The sequence below is a fragment of the Sycon ciliatum genome, chromosome 2, assembly GCF_964019385.1.
Source record: "Sycon ciliatum chromosome 2, ocSycCili1.1, whole genome shotgun sequence".
Lineage (NCBI taxonomy): Eukaryota > Metazoa > Porifera > Calcarea > Leucosolenida > Sycettidae > Sycon > Sycon ciliatum.
In genome coordinates, this window is record NC_088644.1 from 17,265,535 (window position 1) to 17,281,663 (window position 16,129).

Here is a 16,129-nt window from a genome sequence, read left to right on the forward strand (position 1 = left end):
AATTTCGCATATTATGCTTTTCGCATATTGGCCACTTGCTTCAAAATATGCTTCGAAATCACACAAAAGCAGAAAAATATGCTCGAAATGTGCTCGAAATATGCTCGAAATATGAACTGATATCAGTGATAATTATGCGAATTCTTTGCTCCTTGTAGCAAAATATGCTACATTTGGTACAATATGCTAGATTTGCTACTTTATGCGACCTTGAGTCGCGGACATTCTCTTCTCGGGTCAAAATTTCGCCCCGTGTTTGGATGAGCATTTTTCCTTCCGGGCTAAGTTTGGAAGTGTTCCCTGACCGAGCGTGCCGTGGTAAGTTTCCTTGTCCATTCCCGCAATCTGACCTATAATTATGCGAATTCTTCGCTCCTTGAAGCAAAATATGCTACATTTGGTACAATAATGCTAGATTTGCTACTTTATGCGACCTTGTGTCAAAAGGACCAAATATGCGAAAATATGCGCAAGCATATTCGGGCCCTCCCTAATGGCGAATACCAAGCATCTTCTCCTAGAGGAACCATTTCCTAGGCTACAGTCAGCCCAGGGAAATGCAGGAGAAGGCCAATAAAATTAATAGTTCAAGGCACTAACAGCATTGAACACAGCCCTTCTTTCACATCGTGAATACAATAAGGCAATTGAGAATGACCAAATTCTGGTGTGATCGACCTTCTCTCTCAAGTCTCCTGGAGCTAAGCAGAGTGTGCATCAACAATGCGCTGGCTATGAAAACGTGAGCATACAACTGGCGATTTGGCAAGTTTGGCTCATCGTATGGAAGCGAGAGATTATGCCATTCGAACCGATATCAAATTGTCTTTCTTCTGGACCCTACTTGAAAATCAATGCACTTCCCCATTAATGTTCAGGCGCGTACGCAAGGTCACCTCTAGGGGGGTTTCCAACCGAATCCAAATAATGAGTTTTAAGTTTTAACCCTTTCTAAGGGGCTGTCCGGGGTTACCGATAGTTTTTGCATAACGAAAAGTTTTAGTATTTTTCAGCACCCACCTACCCACCTACCTTTTCTGCAGGTAAAACAAATTCCGATAAAATATTGATGTCAATTTTCGACACCCAGAAGTAACTGGACATTCTCCATCTGCATTCAATAATTATTTTCAAAACGAAACTCCTTCAACCCCACCCACCCCCAAACGAAAACTTTTCGTTTTGAAAATACTATTGGTAACCTTGGACGGCCCCTAAAGAGCCCTAGGAAATTTTCAAAATTATGCATTTTTTCGTGTTGTTTGGATCATAACTTCAATTCTACTCACTCAATCTTCATTATCTTGGGCTTCCTGGAATTGGAAAGGTACCCGGGAGAGAATGAGGTCGACCATGATAGCCAGGACACAGTACAGTCATGTACATATCCAGCGCTATAGGCTATAGCGGTAGAGTGCAGCAACGGTGCGAAAAATGCCCCAAACAGGCCCAAGCGCGTCCTGCTCCAACGATTTCGTTTTTCTTGATCGCAGAGTTTCGATTTTTTGCTGTGCTCAAATTTGGGCAAATCAGCGCGACGAAAATCTCAAATTCTCGCTACTCAAGTCGCACTGTGCGCTTTTGAAATTGCCGAGATCGCGGCTCAACTTACATGTACGAATGATTTATCTCACGATACATTGCTCGCAGCGCTTCGCAAATTGTTTCAACCGACAGCTGAGAGTTTTCTATTCGACCTGGATTTTTGGATCGTTGGATTAGAGGGAGATTTGACTGAGTTACGATCTTTTGATGTTTTGCTATTCTTGCCAGATCGATCATGCGCCCTTAGCCGCCCTACCAAAAAATGCCCAAAAACGTTGCTCGTTTGGAAAATTTGGGGGGTTTCCGGGCAACGGGAAACCCCCCTGCGTACGCGCCTGACGTTAGGACAGTAGAAGCGAAAATAGCGTCCATGATTGAGTCACTAAGGGAAAACATTCTCAATCCAGAGCTCACGGTTTTACGGTGACATTTGGTGAGAGGGTCAGCAGTGAAAGTATAACTTCGGCGAAATGTACTCCTCGAAATTTGGAATGTGTTCAACGCCGAGAACATCGCTGCAGTAACGGTACAGTGGTGAATTGTCACTCACGCACCTTACCTCGCTGGCCGGACACCAATTTGCAGAAAAGTGATCATGGGACACAAGTAAATCGCAGCGAAGGCGCACTGTCTACCTCAGTGTATTACAACAATCATATTGAACTACTGATGATAGAATGATTGCTGGAGATACGTGTAGCATTAATGTACACAAAAAAGGCACAGCGGAGGTTTACAGATGCAAATTTGGCGCAACTCAGAGTTTCTGTTACAATGCAATCATCAGGCGACTTACTGCATTAGTGTACAGTATATAATGCTTGTTGTATTGTACTCACGAGTGACAATTGAAAAAACATGTAGGGATTGAAAGTTCACGCGCTCAGGCAATAATAGAATAGTAGTAACGCCGCCGATGCATTTTGTACTTATTGATTTATTTATTTATTTCTGCACCTCGTGGCATGTCAAGACAGCCAATGGAATTGAGGAGAGGGTGAGACCAACCACGGAAGAAGAGAAAAAAGAAAATGAAGAGCACGTACACAAAGTGGGAAGGGATTAGCAACTAAGCAATGGGATGCCCCTTATGGACTCTCCACAGGCCTTACCCTGATACTGCCTCGACCTCACATCGCATGTCATGTTTTGCGATATGCACCACTATGTGCAGCCGGCTACTCTTTTGTCGTGACACTCTTTGTTTCCTTCAGAAAATTATACACCACTATACTACCCAAAAACAGTCTCTTGGGTACAAATATTTTCCAATCAAAATAATTAAATTCGATCCAAATTTGAAAATCAAGAACAAAGTCTATGGATATTTATTTATATCTGACCAGAACGATGAGACAGATAGCGCTAAGAGAAAGCAAAGGACAGTGCGAACAAAACCAGCAGCAGCAGCAGTAAAGAACACACGAAGCAGGCTGGAAACAACAGCACAATAACCAGAACCCAGCAGTAGCATCACACACCTCCCAGCAAAGAGTAAGCATGCTTGTATTACAAAATGCACAAACTTTTAAAATATGTGTGAGTTTCGAAGTTGAGAAGAAGTAGCGACGACCCGGCCATTATGGAATCCAATACACCACATCACCACATTGCGCTCTTGGCCGATCCAAACTTTGCACTCACATCACCATCACCCCAGCGAGGACAATTCCAGTATATAGATTGATATTGACAATGACCCTCCAGATACTGTTTCGCTCCTCCTGAGCTCATCAGTGGAGGCGTATGATGTTGAATGAAAGAATAATAAGAATAGACTGATCTTTATAGGGCTAAATTGGCGCAATTGCGCTCATTCTGCATAGAAACGTGGCATGCCCTAAGTGACAAAAGTCCCCTTTCCTGTCCCAGACATGAGCGCGTGTCGTTATCACCTGACCTTGTTATCACTTTTGTCACTTTTGTCACTGAGGGTATGCCACGTTTCTATGCAGAATGAGAGCAATTGCGCCAATTTAGCCCTATAAAGATCAGTCTATTCGTATTATTCTTTCATTCAACATCATATGCCTCCACTGATGAGCTCAGGAGGAGCGAAACGGTCTGGAGGGTCATTGTCAATATCAATCTATATACCGGAATTGTCCTCGCTGTGGTGATGGTGATGTGAGTGCAGAGTTTGGATCGGCCAAGAGCGCAATGTGGTGGTGTGGTGTATTGAGTTTTGAAGTCTGAAGAAAAATTTAATGTTAAACGGTCTCTGCTGGGATGACAGCTACACCATAGCTCAGTGGTCAGAGCATCGCTGGCCTCAAGCGAAGTTCCCTGGTTTAATTCCTGGTGGTGACAGTCAATTTTCTTCAGACTTTTCCCTTTTCCATTCCCTCAACTACTTATGAATAACTGAATATTTATATCAGTGACAAGTAACGCCTAAACGTGGCCCAAGAAGCGCCAGCCCTTGTCCATTTTCACCACCGGCTTCCTCTTTCGCATGAAGAGGGTCTCCATGATTCGGCGGTCTATGTAGGATCTCTGCCTCTGGGCGAGAATCGATGCTCGGGAGAATGGCAAGGAAGACCCTGGAGAAATGTGGCGCTCCTTCCGGTAATGCTCACCCCAATGCCCCAGTGTACCATGTGTGGAATTCGTCGCCTGCCTGTGGTGCTCCTCGCTGCGTTTCCACACCGTCCGCACAGTCTCACCGACATATTCCTCATCAGAGACAGCACACCTCGACGAATAGACAATATTATTATACTTAGACATACATGTACGTGTACATGTACCAGTACGTACATTGTACATGTATTACGTTGAAGGTCAGCATCACACCCACGATGCTCAGCACGCCTGCAACTTCCCCTCTTCTTCTTCTGTCGCTGCACCGTTCTTGGGCACATTGGCCGGCTGAGTGATGACGACACCAACACATCACACAATGAACGTCCGGACGTGAAAGCAACTCGTATACCATTGGTCATGATTGTCCGTTTGATTTGCGATGTAGAACAAAATTACTATGATACAACATTACAAAAATATAAAAATACAAAAATACGTCTTTCCTGAATGATCTAACAGTTTTACGGATATTTTAGCGAGCCTCTCGTTGGTGTATGGCACCTTGATGATGGATCTATCCATCCTTTTCTCAGGTTGCGCTTGACTGAGATGATGATTCTTTTCTGTGATGTGGTGCCTTGGTGTCATTGCCTGGCGAGTTGACTGTTGTATGGCTGATTGGACGATCGGAGTGATTCTCTATTTCCACGCTTTTAGAAGAGGAATGGCATGTACGCACATGTCCACTCGTACATGTACATGTATACCACCACAGCTCATTCTTGGATTTCCCCCACAAAGGTATCTGGGTCTTGGCGATTGTATCGGAGATGCTGCTTTTGTACAGTTAGTAACAAGAGTACATAAACGGTTTAAGTACTCTTGTTAGTACTCGTAACGGTAGCCTCGGAGAAATCGTGGGTCCAAATACGCACTTTATCAGAATTATGATTATTCCTGTAAAAAAGCTAAAGCTACATTGTATAAACTGACTTTAAGCTGACCGACTTTTAAAACTGACTTTTCTCTGTGCTGCGCTGAGAAGTCCACATCGAACGAAACAGTTCTGTCCGCAGATTGATTATTCCTGTAGAAATCTGAATCACGAAATAAACAAGAGGATGCTGACAAGTAGTACTGTACTGTCGACAAGTTCTTGTCATCTTTAAAAATCACTCTTCTGAAAAAGAAACATTCTGAAACATGGATTAGTCTAAACGTACTTCAAGTAGAAGGCAGTGCTCGTAGGTATCGCTTTGCTGTACGGTTCGACCGTTTCATAGAACTTAGAGTACCGGTAGATAATAATATTATTATGAAAGTTCATCTTCAAATGGTGAACGGTACTATTCGGCCAATAAAATGTAAAGAACTCTTCCTCTCCTCTCCTCCATGCAGTCCATGGGCTCTCACAGCCGACTCACTGCTACCCTCCGTAGCCATTACACACACCAACAGCCATACAAGGAAGGGTTGCAGGTAGATACTGAAATTCCTCCTGACAGCTGTTTCGCCTTCATAAGGCTCATCAGAGAAGGTGATATTGAATAGGATGATATCAGGTGGAGATGGTCAGATTTATACTACAAAACATGGGCGAAAGATTACGGGCAAAGTGTGAGAATGAGAAGTTATAATACAGTCCATTCATGCGTGTGTGCACTCTTTGTAACTTACTTTTGCTGCACTGCGCGCTTAGTACTGTACTCTACATGACTTTCTTTCACTTTGTTTGGTGGCTCGCCAAAATTCTTAAACTATCACCTAGCCGTTAGAAAATTAATGTTAGCAGCTTGTGATTGGATTTCTCACCTGCCATTTTCTTGGAACCCCTGGCACTGTGTTGCTGGAGAGGTTAGCAGCTTGTGATTGGATTTCTCACCTGCCATTTTTTGGAACCCCTGGCACTGCGTTGCTGGAGAATTGTAACTTCTCATTCTCACACTTTGCCCGTAATCTGCACCCATCTTTTGTAGTATAAATCTCACCATCTCCACCTGATATCATCCTATTCAATGACACCTTCTCCGATGAGCCTTATGAAAGCGAAACAGCTGTCAGGAGGAATTTCAGTATCTACCTGCAACCCTTCCTTGTATGGCTGTTGGTGTGTGTTAGGGAGGGCCCAAATATGCTCAAAATATTCACATAATTATTATGCTTTTCGCATATTGGGTACTTGCTTCAAAATATGCTTCGAAATCACACAAAAGCAGAAAAATATGCTCGAAATATGCTCGAAATATGCTCGAAATATGAACTGATATCAGTGATATTTTATGCGAATTCTTTGCTCCTTGTAGCAAAATAGGCCTTGACGGATTATGCTAATACTTTCGTGAAATTATGCTTTTCGCATTGCTCAAAAAATTGCAGAATTATGCTATTTTTATGCTAAAAGTTATCATATTATGCCGCATTGTGCTCACACATACATGTATGCTGCTAATGTATACGATGGTTCTGTGCAAAATAACAGGGGAATTTTTTTGTAGAGGGCGTTGTACTGTAGTAGCAAAAGTTCAACGGGGTCAACGCACCGTCCGACCTAGCTATGGCCGTCACTGATTGTAGTGGACTGGACATGTTATCAAGGGAGTCGTAAACCTACGACTTCCTGGTGCATCTACTTGTACTTGTACTTGTAGAACATGCACAACTGCATGGAATTTGATGCGAACAGGCGGATTATTCCAATTTATACGATTCGTATGCAATTTGCCTCGAATTATGCGATTATTCGATTCGTATGCAATTTGCCTCGAATTATGCGATTATTCGATTCGTATGCAATTTGCCTCGAATTATGCGATTATTCGATTTTGGTAGGAATTATGCGAAAAATTATGCTAGCATAATCCGTCAAGGCCTATAGCAAAATATGCTACATTTGGTACAATATGCTAGATTTGCTACTTTATGCGACCTTGAGTCGCGGACACTCTATTCTCGGGTCAAATTTTCGCCCCGTGTTTGGATGAGCATTTTTCCTTCCGGGCTGAGTTTGGAAGTGTTCCCTGACCGAGCGTGCCGTGGTAAGTTAAGTTTCCTTGGCCATTTCTGCAATCTGCCCTATAATTATGCGAATTCTTTGCTCCTTGTAACAAAAAATGCTACATTTGGTACAATGTGCTAGATTTGCTACTTTATGCGACCTTGTGTCAAAAGGACAAAATATGTGAAAATATGCGCAAGCATATTCGGGCCCTCCCTAGTGTGTGTTATGGCTACAGAGGGTAGCAGTGAGTCGGCTGTGAGAGCGCATGGAGGAGAGGAGAGGAAGAGTTCTTTAAAGTTCATCTTGTGGCTAAAACTTTACGGTAAATATTATCATCATATGGACGGTCAATCTCTTGTGAGCTTTGGACTATGCAGCGCAATTTTGCAGCCCTTTCTGATGTGTGTCATAATCCTGGATCCGCAGGGTCTGAGTTAAAGCAGAATTTCGGACACAATTTCGCGCTTATTATAAACAGCATATATTTGCCTGCACAAGTCGCTTCACTAGTATATAAATCAAGGATCATTTTCACTGTTAGGAGATCCCCCGATAGGCTATGCCTTTGGGAAATCCTTTAAATAAAAAATATTATAAATACAAAGTGATAGTGTACCCGTGTATGGAAGATTTCACCACCACCTCTATCGCGATGCCTTTATTATACACCTGATGTCTGACAGTTTGCGGTTCTAAATACAAAACATGATGCGAAGCTTCCCATTCATTTATTATCTTTGACAACATTGAGCCTCCCAAATTGGGCGTTTGTTGCTTTGCGTTGTCGATTGGTGGTTTAATAGACAGTATTGTCCAATGGTCTTACCCTCCCATTATCGTCCCAAGCCAGCAGCATTCCATGGAGCCTGGGAATGGGCTGAATGGCACTTACATGTATATACCTTCTCCTCTTTGGAATTATCAATAATGTCCATGAGCCGTCCAAGTTGGAAGGCCGTTGGTTAGCGCTATCGACCAGTGCTCAAGCACATTTTCATGCCGGGAAACATCTCAGTATTCCTTGTCAGTATGGTGCTAAATTGTGCACGTCTGACTGTTCAAAATCTGGATTAGTTGGAGGACACTAGCGCATAACCTGTGCCCCACTGTTTTCAATGTTTTCAATTTACAAGTATTTCCTTAGCTCATCATCTGAGTTATCAATGGAGATAACAAGGTTTTCGATCTGGTCTACAGCATGAATTAATGTTTCTACTCCGTGAATATAATTTTAGAATGGAAGAGATACACATCCATGATCTAGCAGTCACAACTACCATTTCACCTCATGTCCAGTAAGTACAAGTACACAGATCAATATGGTCTAGTATTGAATAGAACATGCCTAGTGAATAGTCAGCATTACCTGACGAAACAACTAGAACATTGGACGAATAGCCATAATATTATTGTACAATTGGACAGACACAAAAGATGATAGCCTCTGTGTATTTGAAGTGGACGTACAATTCTGGTACTAGTGATCCCCTGGTATGAAAGGCAACCCTCATTAAGCATGAAACGCTCAGTATTTATATATAGGTTGCAAGAAATCTGCTACTTGTTATAATACCGTTATAATCTTACCAAGCATGGCCTCCCACACGGGCCACAGATCCCGAACATAGTCCTGAATAGATATGGGCGAGCACTATTCCAATGGGTGTAACAGGGTGGGGATATCGGCGAACGATCCTCCATGTATCATGGAACTAGAACTATTATTATTATTATTATTATTATACATGTACTGTCCGTGCTGAATACTGCACAATTCATTCAGCCACGGTTGGTGTAATGCGGTTCAGCATGCCTGCACAGTCCACGATGATGTCCGGTCTTCTCTGCACACTCCTATCCACTATGACCAAGGCGACAGTAACTGTTGTAAAGAGACACTACAGACTCCATTTCTTCTGACATCAGTAAGACGACACGTCCACGGCAGATGTGCATGCCGGGAGCCGAAGTATGGAACTCTACGTCACAGCTACGTACCTGTTGAAGCGTCCCAGGAGCAGCGAGCCCAGCAGACGGGGAACAAGACGAACAAAAGGGCGAACGGCCTTTGCCGTTGATTTATATTATTCATCACTCCATCAGGTTATGCAAAGCAGGACTGCGCCTGGCCAACGCCAACTGTGCCAGACCCATCGTTCAGAGCGGCGAAAGCAGTGGAATGACTCAGGACTCGGCTCTATACCCCAGCTTGATAGCTACGAATTACGATCATGACCGGACACTTCAGATACATGCGTGTGCATCACTAGTTGCACTACTAGTACTACAAGTAGCACAATACATGGATTACTTCTGCGGCTCCATTACTAACCTTACTAACCTGGATATAATTATTACTGAACCCAATATCTTCAAGCTCAACAACATGTGAGAACAGGAAAGGAACACATTCAAATGGAAAACGCCAATGGTCACGTGTGCATGCAACTCAGGAACGGATGGGGATCATTTTGTTACTACTGGTACTACAACTTTTGGTACAGTGCTGTATGGCACGATTCCTATGTGTTGAATATGAACACAGTGTGTCCAGACAAATGCCTGTTCTAGATGCAGGCATATGTCAGTGTGCAATGTAAGTATCTTGGGCTTATGTTATAGTTATACTAGGATATACGAATATCATGCACCGGTGCTAAGTGCTGTAAGACCAGCCAGGACCTGTCGGTACAAGACGTCTGCAGTATAAGAACCTGGACACGAACGCGCCTGTGATCTTGTCAGAGAAGTGCCATTCTTACCCATCCATTGCCCAGTTACAAAGGATAAATTGCTTTCGAAGTGGCCATTAGTGCTTTCTAAAGATGGCCGACGAGGCCATGTGCACATGCTCAGACGACACTTACGCATCCCATACATGCGAGCCCACGTAACGTCGTTGCGAAGTCACTGACGAATGACTCAGCACTTGGGCCATATCATAGTTATGTAGAAAGGTCCTCCATCATTACATGTATACATAGCATGAGCAATGCTTACTCGCCATGGAAAAAAATGTGACCACTCCAGTGACGAAGCAGAGAGGCGGGGAGTGAGTTACAGCACGGGACCCAAAGTGGGGCATTTTGACGTCAAGGCACGCGAACAAGACTTCGTACACGCAGTCATAGCTCTTTGGCACCGTGGAAATTCACCGAACTTCTCTGTCTAAGTAGATCTACTATGCACCCAACCAGCCTTGATGGAGATAGCGTAGTGGCTAGTGCACTTGTTATAGTATTACGGATAACTATTACTTGCTATGCCTCTTATCGCAAAACCTGGGCCGGTGGGGTGATCCACTTGCAGACGTACATGCACGTAGAAGAAAGGCATGGTGATGTACGTGCCCGGTACCACACATATGGATCTGCCCAGATATCACCCTACTCTGGGGTTAGTGAAAAGAGGGTGCGACCGAAACGGTCAGCACGTGCCACTTGAACTTGAACCCCAAATGCCTCAGAAGTGTTCTATGGCGTATTCGAGATTCGCAGGGTGCCAAGATTACCACCCCTAGTACGGCGTGATACTTACCCATGCCGGGCATAGCGCGAAAAGTCTGGAAATCCAAGAAAGATTTGACGTGATTTGCGTGGCACGGAAAGAAGGCCAACATTATGCGAGAACAAAGCGATCAATCAGAGAACGTGATCCACGCACGTGTAACTGCTTCTACGGCAAATGAGAAGCATTAGAACTAGAAGGGTTGGATCCACCCCACACGTACCGTCATGCTCTGCAATTCCTTTCCTTTGTCTGTTCATGTTTCTGATTGTCTCCCCATTCCATGGCACATGAAGCACCCACATTTACTCGTGAGTTCCCATGAAAGCATCGATGGTTGTAGCAAGGTATATAACACCTTCCGGAGTCAATCAGTGCTTCAGTATTGTAAAAGAGAGACTTTGGCAAAATTAGTGCGGTGATTGGGGTCTGGTTTCAGGAAAACAAACAATTGAAAGTGTTTAGCCACATACATGTACATGTATTTCGTCCACTGAAACGTATGTAGCAAAGCCCTTGCATGTATCGCACTTTGTGGAAATTATCGTGAGCAGAAGGAGAGTAAGGGTTGCAACAGGCTCTAAGTTTGGAACATATTGGTCATAACATTTCAAAAGTTGGCAAGGTTCAAGTTCCCCACTCTTTTGGCGCTTGGTAACTTTATCGAGAAGGTGGGAATGTCTGCTGCCAGTTCTGAGACAGAATTTCAGGAACCCATTGCGTCGTCAGCCCTTTTACCGAAAAGAAGTCAGAGTTCTTCACCTGCTAATTCTTCTTCGTCACAGGAGGCCCAAGTTTCAAGAACGAGCGGATCGACCATGCTAGAAAGGACAGACCACCTTGCAGAGTCGACAAGAACCATGTCCGACGAAACTTCGGACATCATGGAAGTGGAGACCGATACGCAGGAAAAGATGGGAGTCCAGCTACAGCAGGAGGAACTGACGGTGCAAAACGAGGTACCGCAGTCAGCGTCGAGCCTCAACGAAGGTACTGAAGCAGCAGCATCGCCGCCTACATCCTATGTACATCGGTTTGGGAAGAGGAAGATGTTCAAGAGACGCAAGGGAGTCCATCAGTTGATTACTGGATTCGATAAGCTGAGGTCCAAACTAACGTCCTACGCACCAGAGAGACACCTAAGTAAGATCGACACATTGAGAATGGCAAGTTCCTACATCAAGGACTTGCAAGCAGTCTTGAAAGAAGATGAGGAGCGTGAGATGGTTGCTCAACGTGCTGCAGCAAGTGCAACATGTCAGGGATGCTGTTTACACCAGAGGTGCCCCAGGGTCAGACCAGCAACAGAGCAACGATCATTCTACAGCCTGGAAGATGAGCTGGATTTGTCATGGTTGTATGGTGCAGACAGTCCATCTCTGACCATGCCCCTGACTAGCCGTCATAGCTCATGCCCGTCATTCTCTACCTTACCGCACCAGACCTTACAGCGTTCACCCAGTCTTGACCTGTCCGTCTTCTCGCCATTAACACTACCATACCAGTCGCAAATGTTCGGTACGTCTGAAGCAGCGCCGACTGATTTGCCTTTCACCTCCACTCAAGGTTTGTTTGACAGTGTTTTACCAGCACCAGCAGCAGTATGTGCTGGATTTCCAGCAGAAGAATTTAGACTATCTGAGTTCTTTGATCATTGCCTTCAGGAATCCAAGGGTAAATCAACAAGACAAGGACCTACCAGTGGCACTGTCAGGGCCGGTCGGAGCAGCTTGAAAGAGTGCCTTATGCACCAGAATGCAGAGCAGTATACACGAATACACGAATCCAGTGGCACTGTTCACACGACGGAACAACGAGAATTGAGTGCTTCGGCAGTGGGAACTGACTTCCCGCCTGCAGTTCTTCCAGCAACACATCATACACATGCATCGGCTGTGGACACACTGCAAAGTTCTAGAGCCGCACGACTCTCTTCACTGTCATCTTCCTCACTTGTTTCACTGGCGTCACCTGCATTGGTTGTGCCTGAGCCCGTAGAAATGGCAACACAGCATTCTCTAGTGCAGTGCTACCCGCCAACAACAGCTTCCATTTCATCACCACTTGGTTTATCTAGCCTATCTTTGGCTACTGCCGTGGAATCACCACCAGTTGCCGGAGAAGACAGCTACTATTCTTCAGGTCAAGAAGAGTTTGAGCTAATCCAGATCATGGAGGAGATGGTAAGACATGTTTCATGGTTAACTGGGTAGTTTGAGGTACTTCGAAGTAGTTAACATTGATCGGCAGTCCTTAGTCCAGGATACATGTACATGTCCAATCAAAGTGTTTGGGATCTTTGCTGCAAATAGTGCTGAACACCCTAACCAGGGGCAGAGGGTACTACACAAGGCAGAACATCAGAGGCCAATAGCTTTCTCCTCAGAGTCCTCTGATGAATGTTCTGAAACACGAAACTCGGAGTAACGAGAAAGCTTTTGGCCTCTGTGGTTCTGCCTTGTACATGCACAATCACATGACTTTTGAACTACCCATCCGCCACTGTGGATGGATATCTGATCCTTGCCCTGCTTCATGATACACATGTATAAGAAATGTACTGGTTGTCCCATACATGTACAGCAGCTTGTGCCAGAAAACAGTTTGACCCCAAGTTTGCTAGATGAACTTTACACAAGTCATTGTGTACATTTCTATAGAGTTGCATGCAGCCAGTGCTACATGTACTTGCCCCACACATCTTACCGCATGATAGAAACAAGGCAACACGCGTGACCACCTTATGGTCCATGCATATGCATGGCTTGAGTAGGGGATTGTGGAAGAATTCCTACACATACCGAAATTCTCCCTCAGCAGTGGAAGCAGCTGGTTGCCTGATACTTTTGTAACTGAGCCCAGAGTTGGACAACCTGAATACCATACTAAAACACAAGCCTAGGGAGAGAGAGAGACTAGGAATAGATGTGAATATCACACATATTATTTCCCAGATTACAAGTCACACTCGATTATAAGTCGCACCCCCATTTTCAGGTCTGACCACATTGATTCAGAATATTCACATTAGCGGGATGTTACACTCGATTTCAAGTTGCACCCCTTATTTGCCCTTGAAGTTTAGTGTAAAAAGGTATTACTTATATTCGGGGAAAATCGGTACCTGGTACAGACTATTCCAGTATTTCATAAGGAAGCAGTTTTTGTCTGGAAAGAAGAGGGCTTTTCCTCTTCTACTAGCCATATCTACTAGCCATATCTACTAGCCATATCTACTAGCCATATCTACTAGCCATATCTACTAGCCATATCTAGCTTCCAGCGCAGTTAATCTCTCACTTGAATAAAACTCAATCTGATGCATGATATTTTCATTGGTGTGTTTTGTGTACAGCTGAGCGAAGAAGATTAGATAACTGGTTAGACGACCATGGCAGGCAGAGAAGGTTCATCATGCCCTGACAGTGGAGGGTTTGCGGTAGTGTAAAATAGCATCCTTACGCATCAGTTGGCGGTAGGTTGAATGAGCAAAATCAGGTCATCGACTGAACCAAACACTTCACTCACGGTGCATGCATGATACAGCCGCTCTAGAATTATTATCCATAGGATTTTTCAATTTTTCCAATTTCACCAGATACACAAGGTGCTGGAGTGGGAGTGAAGGAAGCAGAAATCATGCTCTCAATTAGATATTTTTTTAAGTTTTCGAATTCCCTATTTTTCATGTACCTGAATTCATGCACACAACAGAACTATGAGGTTGATACTATTATTTGACATAGCAGCAATGTCACACTTCCCTATGCTGCGCCAGTGTAGGACTTACACATATGGCCTAGAAACATTCTTCTACTTGATAGAGCAAGCTATATTATAGCTTGCTCTCTACTGCTCTTAGGAAATTAAGGATTTACTTTGCTTCTATGAGAGCTTACCACCCAGGCTGGTTGAATCTACTTTGAAGTAGCAGCAAAGCACTACATACAGTTTTGAAAGGAGATTAGTAGCAGATTACTAACAAACTGGACTCAAGATGAGGCCTCGTTGTAGTTGACTATTTGCGTGGATTGTGTGTGTGTGTGTGTGTGTGTGTGTGTGTGTTTGTGTGTCGTGTGTGTGTGTGTGTGTGTGTGTGTGTGTGTGTGTGTGTGTGTGTGTGTGTGCGTGTGTCGCTGTGTGCTGCTGGCCAGGGTGTATGCGCATGTTACGTAAAGGAAGGTCAGTCTCCATCTTGAGTCTTTGTTGTCAAGTATATCCTCTTTCAGTCGCCATTAACCTACACTTCTCATGGTCAATTCAATGTACTTTTAAATAGTGTATTGTTTGTGGCTGAAAACAAGAGTCCATGAAGTGCAACCCTTTTTTGATTTGTTTTTACTCTACCTACAGGTACATGCCTCCATGAAGTGACTGTTCTCAGTCACAGCTTGGAAAAAGGAAGAGCAGTTTCATTCGAAGCTTCCTCATATGACATTGCGCCTTGCGGCATGAGAAATGAAATACAGTAACCGTGAAAACTATTTTTAGTAGTTACACGACCGTACTCATTGCTTGCTGTACTGTCAATGAGTAGCACCTACCTAGCCATCACTGTTATGGTCATGATGACTTTGTTTTACTTCGCAAATCCAAACGGGAATTTCTTCCAAATAAGAAGGTAGCGAAGGTATAGGAGAGGGAAGAAAAAGGAAGGAAAGAGTGTGTGTCACGTGACTTGAAAATGATGATAGTCAGCACGGGATCCATTGTCAAACATAGCGATTAGCTACTGTTGCAGGTGTTGAGCAGGAATACAACAGGCACAGTCAGTGACCGATTTTGTAAGGCACCGGTGCAGCTTTGAAGGTCTCCAGCGTAGAGCACTTGTGCTGGATGGAGTGGACGTCTCCAGGTAATATGTTACATTTATCTGTAGCGCTGAAGGGTGAAGGCATACATGTATCTCGACTTGCCAGCGTCTATCAAAACAACGTTCTGGCTATGGCCGGCTGGACATAATATTATTTTATGTTGCCCAAATATCTGTAGACCTTCATACACAACTACACGGCGCAGACAGAATCTGGCGTAGCTTCGTACTCGTGACAATGACTGTATGTACAGTTATGTTCATGTGCATTGAAAATGTTTTCAGTTCGCTCTTGAAATCAATCAAAGCCGGAATCGAAATCAGGAGTACATACATGTACATGACATTGTGTATGTACATGACTTGCAGGTGTACCAACTGATGGCACAGATCGTGCAATAGATCTACCCTTGCTAATAGTAATACTCAAAACCCTTTCAAGTATTGGTAGGAACGCAAACGTGGAATAGCAAAAGCCTTGAAAAGGTGCAATGCAAAGTAATGTAGATGCGAAATCCAAAGCAACAGTCAAGAAAACTACGACAATCATGAACCTCAAAATACTATTGTACAACGAACGTGTATTGAGCAGAGGAGGGGACTACCCTGCCATGAGCCCTCAGAATAACCAGAGAAGGGGACTACCCTTGCACTACCGATATGTACCGGTAGTGCTACATGACTGTACATGTAGTTGGAGTCCACGTACATGTAGTACAATGCCATGCCTTGTATAGTAC

The 16,129-nt window shown here is 44.0% G+C and overlaps 1 protein-coding gene across 1 annotated transcript; it reads left to right on the forward strand.

The window, feature by feature from the left end:
• The first annotated feature begins 10,927 nt into the window (after positions 1-10,927).
• On the forward strand, positions 10,928-14,594 carry LOC135808994 (uncharacterized). The gene is made up of 2 exons (XM_065322249.1): positions 10,928-12,759; positions 13,932-14,594. Exons 1-2 carry the CDS (start codon positions 11,254-11,256, stop codon positions 13,947-13,949), a joined length of 1,524 nt encoding a protein of 507 aa, XP_065178321.1. The 5' UTR covers positions 10,928-11,253; the 3' UTR covers positions 13,950-14,594.
• The last annotated feature ends 1,535 nt before the right edge of the window (positions 14,595-16,129 follow it).